This window comes from Hevea brasiliensis, chromosome 4 (assembly GCF_030052815.1).
Source record: "Hevea brasiliensis isolate MT/VB/25A 57/8 chromosome 4, ASM3005281v1, whole genome shotgun sequence".
In the NCBI taxonomy this organism is placed as follows: domain Eukaryota; kingdom Viridiplantae; phylum Streptophyta; class Magnoliopsida; order Malpighiales; family Euphorbiaceae; genus Hevea; species Hevea brasiliensis.
In genome coordinates this window covers 23,631,070-23,639,511 of record NC_079496.1, presented here as the reverse complement: position 1 = coordinate 23,639,511, position 8,442 = coordinate 23,631,070, and the positions used below count along the sequence as shown (strand labels likewise).

Genomic DNA, 8,442 nt, shown 5'->3' with positions numbered 1-8,442 from the left:
CTTTATATGTAATACAATTTCCTAGAGCCCTTAATGGGGTCTTTATAGAGGATTCGTTTTGAAAAAAATGAAGGAGTGTACCATTCAGTGGTGTAAATCCCTCCTCTACTTATCTTTATTTCTATAATTTTTTCTTTTTTACAATAATGCTGAAATATGTAATGCTGGCAGCCTCCTTAAATTTTGTCCAAATCAAATCAATAAAACAATTCTCGTTATTATAGCAAGATTCCTTTTTTTATTACAACATAATACAATGATAGAATGCAAACATGCCACATTGGATATATATATACATGCACACTGGATGTGGCATGTGTTCAAAAAATAATAATATCTATATTTTTAAATATTTAGCCTTTTAGAGCTCTGCTCATTAAGTGGTTAAATACTTAAATAAAGTCAAAAAGAAAAGGCCAAATCATTTAGATTTAATGTCTTAAATATCCAATTTGATTGAGGTGTCTTGAACTCTTTAACTCATCAAGTTGTTGGCTATGTCTGAATAAAAAAAAAAAAAATTGAATGTTGTTCGATTGAATATGATACAAGTAAAATTTCTTAATTAGAATGAGTTATCTGAGTTAAAAGCCTACTAGCTAGTGTGACGGATTTGAGTCTAACAAAAGAAAAGGCAGGAATGAAGTGGGTTTCTTTTTCTAGACATGGAAGGAATTAGATAATGATGTGTAGAAAAAAAATATTTATTAGAAATATCTCACTGATCTAACAGTCTACAAATTTCATATATTAAAATTAATGCAAAAGTCTCGTATTAAGTTTTATTAACTCAATAATTGGTACTATATAATTGTATAGAAAGTTAAAAAATTTTGATAATTATTTCTTTTATACCCTTAAAATTATAAATTTATGCTTTAAATTAATTTGAAATGGCAATTCCATGGCAACCCTAATCCTTAGCCGATCGTAATATAATAATGGTATCTACTTAGGAAAAATACAGGCTCAACGAATGCAACCTCCCCTCAGAACGTGCACCAATATATCACACCCATAATTCATCCAATTGCACTCACCATACAATTGCATATCTTCATTGGACAGAAGATCCTATATAGCACCCTAACATACCAAGTATAAAACGTTCTCACTTAGATTAAATTATCCTAGCATTCACTCTACAATAAATTTCTAAGCGCACCCATCACTCACAAAAAAAGTCAGTTATTTCCTTAATTTAAGAGGGTGGGAAACACAACTTTATGAATAAGGGTACACGTACACTGGGGATATCTAATAATTTGCCTTACTCTACTCTATTAATTCTCCTTTATTCTCGCTCATATATTACTCCATCCATTTCTAACTTAATCATAAAAGTGACAAATAGAGAAAGCCAACTTAACCTTTTCACACTTTTATCTTACGGATCATTCCTAACCAATCCATTAAAGACCCACCAGACTGTAAACTTCATCCACAACCTCCAAAGGCCATCCCTATTATTCATAGGTTATTGTGCAAAATCCTGCAAGTGCACAAATCATTAACAAGTAATAAAGTGATGAGTGAGTATCGTTTCCATAAAACTATGTTAAGTACCAAACTACAAAGCAATTACAATTATCTAGACAATCGATTGTAGAGAAGTAGTAATTTCATCTAATTAAATGAAATAAAATCTAAAGCAATTAACTAAACTTGAATATCAATTAATAAAAACATTTCAGAGCTATGGGTTCACACTATAATCAATTATAAACTCAATCTGATCTACTCAATAAATTAGAAATTATTACTTTAAAAGAAATTAATCCTAAGTTATTTTGAGTCCTCTCTTAAGGCACTCAAGTTATATCTTAATCAACTCAAACCTTACTTTCGTGATGATTAAATTAATCAAGACCTATTAAGTTCTTTTACTAATTATCAATTCCACATAGAATTCTAGCCTATCTCTAAATCAAGAACCCTACGTTCAAAATCGTGTTTTTGTTATATTAATCTCCACTTTTCAGTCCTTTAATTAATATCTAAAATTAATACAAAGTAGAGCTCAACATAAAACATGCATTAAGAGCACAAGAGGTTGAATCAAAGAACAAAATCCCAATTTATTAAAATAAAATCATCTAAAATTCATAACTGAATTGAAAGTGCTACATCTTTAATCCTAAAATAAAAGAAACTACTCACACATGGTGAGTTTTACAATCAAGATTGAATAAAAATAAAGAAAAGGCATGAGAAGAAATAAGAAAAAAGAATCTAGAATGAGAATTGCAGCTTTGAACTTTTGAAACTTTGATGGAAAATCTCCTCTAGCAATCTTGTCAAACTGATCTCTTCCTTGGCCTTCTTTAAGAGTAAAGTGCTTGCTTAAATGCTAAAAGTCGATCCCTTCAAAACTTTCACTTGACATACTTATATCTGATGCAAAAAACCATTGTTTCAAAGTCCTAAACACTTAGAAGTCTTTTGGGAATGGATAAGAAGGCAAAAAAGTCAGGCTTGAACTTTTGTCTTTTGCTAGTACACGGGGTGTGCTGTTTGTTTAATTATATGGGTTAGACCCATGTAGTCTTCTATCCTCAAGTTTTTCAGCTTTTTCTATGCTCAGTAGATTACACGGGTCATTTTGAGTAAACGGCTTGCATTGCATGGGTCTTGCAATATAACTGTCTTCAGCGGCTCCTTTACATAGGTCGTGTAATTTGTCATGCACCCCATGTAATGCTTCTTGCCTATTAAAACTTGATTTCATACTTCTTTCTTCCTTCCAATTATGCTTTTGTCTTTCTAGATCTCTTAAATACTCCTGAGATACTACAAAAATCAGAGATTTGCAACAAATTAAGAAATTTATGAAAAATAAGTAAAATAACTAAGAAAACTAAACAATTAAGCAACTGAAAAGGGTAAAAACATAGTAAATGCTATCCTAAATGCCTATATAATATGAAGCATCAAATACCACTAAACTCGAACATTTACTTGTCCTCAAGCAAAGAAAACTAAATTCATATGAGAAGTATTTTCTTTTTGGTATAACAAGAATTGAAATTTTAGACTTTTTAAAGATAACCTTAAAATGATCAATATGTCAACAACTCATCAAAATGCTAAGAATCAAACATCCATTATATGCATCAATATTTAGCAAAGTGCAAATTAATAATCCCAAAACTTATGTTCACACTCTAGTTATAGGAAATTGTTTTACTTAAATAAGCACATGTACACTTAGCAATTTCTAATGCCTCTATTTGAATTTATTGAATTTAATTTTCTAAGCACCATAGGTAGATCTCCTATCCCTATCTCTACTACAACGACTCAAACCAGAGGCCGTTACCGACACTAGGTATCAAGCCAGCTTAAGGCTGCCAGAACTCGTAACAAGCCTATGAACCTGTTATCCATGAATGTGTTCCTTAAAAACCACAATCCAAGCAACTCCAAACTATTACACTTTAGTCCTTTTATCCATACATAACTATTCATAACATACATTTGGTTTAAAATTTGAACCTTTACATACATAAAAGTCACTAAAGTGTAATTGATCCAACTTACATACTCACTTGAAAAGTTAGCTTAGATTACAGGCATCTATTAATACATCACTCATACTTAATAATAAAACATTTATAAAAAATTTTGAATATCAGCACAGTAACTATCTATTTACAATTTACATGTCCATCTATATAACATGCATAAAAGAAATTCTACAGCTACTCCTACTACTCACTCTCCAAAGGGCTCCTCTTTTCCTACATTCCTGCAACTGGGGTTTAGGAAAAAGGGGTAAGCTTACACAAGCTCAGTGAGTAAACTAACTAAACATACATAACTCATCTTTCTCATTTCATACAAATGCAATGCATCAATTAGATGAATTTTCACAACACAAACATTTCACGTAGGATGGACTTGTTAGCATTGGTCTCTCAAATCCAATGTGCCCAGCTCATATAGAGGCTCCTCAGGACTTCCCCTTAAGAAAGTAAAATAACCAATGTGCCCAGTTCATACAAAAGCTCCTCAAGACCTCCACTTAAAAGTAGTGTGCCAGGTGCTTATTAGGATTCGCCACCACTGATCATGCATAATCAGTTCATAAACATAATATAGGGGAGGCCAATGGGTCACCAAAGGTCTATTGAGCATCAACAACAATTATGAAAAAATACAACATATTAATACTTTAGATACATACACCCTAATAAATAGTGAAATGATGTATGAGGATGATCATGAATTTAATTTAAAGAATTTATATTTATTAAGGTTAGAGTTACTCACCTCTTATAGCTTATCAAACACCTTACTCGAACGGTAGCTAGCTTTGGATCCTTAACTTCCCGAATCCCTCAAATCTAATCCTATAAACATTGAATCCTACAGAGTTATTTGGAGCTCTAAAACTCTATACATTCATCACACGTCTTATTCTAGGCCCTTTAGAATAAAGAAATCACGTTTTGGAACCTTAGGAAAGAAGGAAGAATAGACATGGCAAACCCACTTTGGCTACCAAAGTCTGCCAAGGTCTTGCACTTTGACTAGCCTTTTAGTCTAGTAGCTACTGCAATTGAGACTTCAGCTACTGAACTCTTAAGGCTTAAAAGTCTCCTTTCATTCTAGTAGCCATTGCAACTGCCAAAGTATTAGACTTTGACTGTCAAACTTAGATATTTTTTAGATTTTTTCGAGAAACTGCATGTTTTAACTGCCAAAATAATGGCTTTCGACAGTCGAACTTAGAAATTTTCAGAATTTTCAAGTTCAAAACCTGTAGCATTCTCTTCCTAACAAAACTCAAAACTCACCAAAAAGTTATAAAACACAATCTAAACATATAAACACATACTTAAGGCCTAAAACAACTTGAATTCATGCTCAAAACTCACATGCAACCATTAAAAGCTTGAATTTAAACTTTTATTTACTTCAAGCACCACATTAATAAGGAAAAGCATTAAGAACTCAACATGCAACCCCATTCTTATCCCTGTCAAGCTCTAAAACTCCCCTAAACATACATGCATCTAAAACGAGACATCCTAACATATAAAAACATGTTTGGTTCCTTCTAATAGATCAAGAAAAAGAGAAAGTTTACCTCTTTCCCTTGAGCTTGAAGGTGAGAAAACTGATAACCCAAGCTTAAATCCACTCTCTCAAGCTTCCCAAAGGAAGAATCAACCTCCAAAACTTGAAATTGCCAAGGAAAGCTTCTCAGAAATCCTCTTGCATGCTATAGTACCTGTAAGAGAGAGAGAGAGGTCAGTGTTCAAGCTTCTTTTTAACAAAAAAAAAAAAGGTTGTTAGCCTTTTATACCTTCATTGTCGAGAGACTTTTAGCTCCTGAAAGTCATGATTCCAATCGCCAAAGTACATTTTGTCAAAAATAGAATTCGAACAGTATAAGGGACTTTGACTGTCAAAAGTCTGTACTTCGACTGCACTTTCTACCTAAAGAAGCACTTGAAACTTTTAAAACATACACATTTTTAAACACAATTTAAACTCATCATACATATATATATATATATATATATATATATATATATATATATACACACACACACACACACAGGCACACACACACACACACACACATATACATACAGATACATTTTCTACCACCATTCCCTTATCTATGGAATCTTTGAAATCATTGAAATATTCTAACAATGATAAAAATTCTGACGTTGAGAAATGGTGGGTGTTACATTCTCTCCCCCTTAGGAACATTTACCCTTAAATGTTAAACAACTCACATAACAACATGAACACATAGCATTACATATGCAAGCATAGCAAAACATACCTAAAACTGGTAAGGGTATTTTTGTAACATGGAGTCATGAGTCTCCCACGTGCATTCTTTCATGTTATTTCAATTCCACAAGACTTTGACCATAGCTATCTCCTTTTTCCTCAACCTCTTTTTTTGCGTGTCCACAATCCATATAGGTTGTTTGACATAAGAAAGATTATTCAAAATTCCATGTTGGTTCACTTATAACCTTATTCAGAGCCAACACATGCTTCCTCAACATAAAGACATGAAACACCAAATGGATCCCTCCATTTTTGGCGACAAGGCTAGCTTATAAGATACCTATCAACCCTTTGTAGCACTTCATATGGTCCAATATACCTTGGAGCTAGTTTTCCTTTCCTTCCAAACTAGATGACAGCTTATATCGAAGATACCTTTAGAATCACCATATCCCCCTCCTAGAAAACCACTTCTTTTTTATGGAGGTCTGCATGGCTCTTCTGTCTATTGGCTACTATTTGCAACCTTGCCTTAATTAAAGGCATAAATTGATTGGTGATTTCCACCATCTCCATCACTGCTAAAGTTTTTTCACCTACTTCTTCTTAACATAAAGGAGATCTGGACTTCCTCCTATACAGAGCTTTATATGGTGCCATTTTGATGTTAGAGTGATAGCTGTTATTGTATGCGAACTCAACTAGAGGAAGGTACTTTTTCATCAATCTTCCAAAGTCAAGTAGACACATTTTTAGCATATCCTTTAAAGCCTATATGGTTTTTCCTAACTGACCATCTGTGTAAGGATGAAAGGTTATGCTAAAGTCCAATATGATACTTAACTCATTCTGAAGATAGCACCAAACCTTAATGTAAACTATGGTCCTCTATTAGATACTATTGTCACTAGAGCTCCATGTAATCTTACTATTTTTGCCACATACTCCTAAGCCAACTTATCCATAAACTAGTTAGCTCTTACAAGATTGAAGTGAGCATTCTTGGTTAACCTATCCACTATAACCCATATCGAGTCATGCCTATTACAGGCTACTGGTAACCCCATAAAAAATTCTATTGCTACATTTTCCCATTTCCACTTCTGGAATGGGTAATGGGTTAAGCAGTCCTGTCAGCTTCTAATGTTCTACCTTCACTCTCTAACAGATTTCACAAGTAGACACAAACTGTGCAATCTCTTTCTTTATATAAGGCCACCAATACACCTTCTTTAGTTCTTGATACATTTTAGTGGCTCCAGGATGGATGTTATACCTAATATTGTGACCTTCTCTTATAATGTATCCTTTAAACCTGATATCATCTGGTACATTTAACCTATTGCCATATCTCAATACTCCTTTCCCCTCAAAATGAAACTCAGGGTTCTTACCCTTTTATATTGCTTTAGCTTTCTTCACCAACTCTGGGTCTTCATGCTACCTCTCTGCTACTTTTCTTAAGTACACTAGTGTCACTTTCGTCTAAGTTATCCAGATACCCTTAGCTGATAACTCTAGCTGTAACCCCTCTCCAATTAACTAGTGCAAATCCTTCAAGATAGGCTACCTTTCTATGGATATATGAGCTAAATTGCTAAATGATTTCCATTAAGGGCATCTGCAACAGCATTTGCCTTCCCTGGATGGTATAAAATGGCACAATCATAATCACTAAGTAGTTTTACCCATCTTCTCTGTTTGAGATTCAGCTTTTTTTTATTGAATATGTATTATAGACTCTTATGGTCTATGAAATTTCACATTTAGCCCCATATAGATAATGTCTCCATATCTTTAGGGCAAAGACTACAGTCGTTATTTCTAAGTTATAAGTGGCATAATTAGCTTCATACTTCTTCAACTACCTTGAAACATAAGCTATTGCTCTACCATTTTGCATAAGAACGCATCCTAAACCCACTTTGGAGACATTGCAATAAATAATGAAATCTTCATTGCCTGAAGGTAAAGCTAGCACTAGTGCTGAAATCGAACACTCTTTAAGCTTCTGGAAGCTCTGCTCACACTGATCATTCCATTTAAACTTCTTATTTTTCTGAGTTAACCTAGTTACCGGAGCATCTATCTTGGAGAAATTAGGCACAAATCTCTTATAATAGCTAGCCAAACCTAAGAAACTCTTGATCTCAGTCACTATAGTTAGCCTGAGCAAATTAGCCACTACTTTAACCTTCTTAGGATCTACTTCTATTCTATTCTCTGACACTACATGTCCCAGGAAGGATATGCTCTTCAGCCAGAACTCACAATTAGAGAACTTGGCATACAATTGATGCTCCTTTAAAGTCGGTAGAACCATTCTTAAATGTTATGTATGTTCTTCAGGACTTTTGGAATACATTAATATGGCATCAATAAAGACGATCAAAAAGTGATCCAGATAAGATTTGAATACCCTATTCATGAGATCCATAAATGCCATTAGGGCATTGGTTATCTCGAACGGCATCAAGAAACTCATAATGCTTGTACCTAGTCTGAAAAGCAATCTTCAGAATATCCATCTCCTTGACCTTAATTGGTGATATTCAGACCTTAAGTCTATCTTAGAGAAACAACTAACTCCTGCTAGCTGATCAAACAAGTCACCAATATAGGGTAAAGGGTACTGGTTCTTGGTATTCACTTTATTCAACTGTCTGTAGTCTATGCACAGCATTA

At 33.6% G+C, this 8,442-nt stretch overlaps 1 protein-coding gene across 1 annotated transcript; it reads right to left on the bottom strand.

Moving 5' to 3' along the window:
- Positions 1-7,621: 7,621 nt before the first annotated feature.
- Positions 7,622-8,080, bottom strand: LOC110663243 (uncharacterized mitochondrial protein AtMg00860-like). Its single transcript, XM_058146280.1, has one exon. It carries the CDS (start codon positions 8,078-8,080, stop codon positions 7,622-7,624), a length of 459 nt encoding a protein of 152 aa, XP_058002263.1.
- Between the last annotated feature and the right edge of the window lie 362 nt (positions 8,081-8,442).

Excerpts from the sequence above, each read along its gene's own strand:
- LOC110663243 (XM_058146280.1), bottom strand. The coding sequence starts at position 8,080 with ATGGTTCTACCGACTTTAAAGGAGCATCAATTGTATGCCAAGTTCTCT.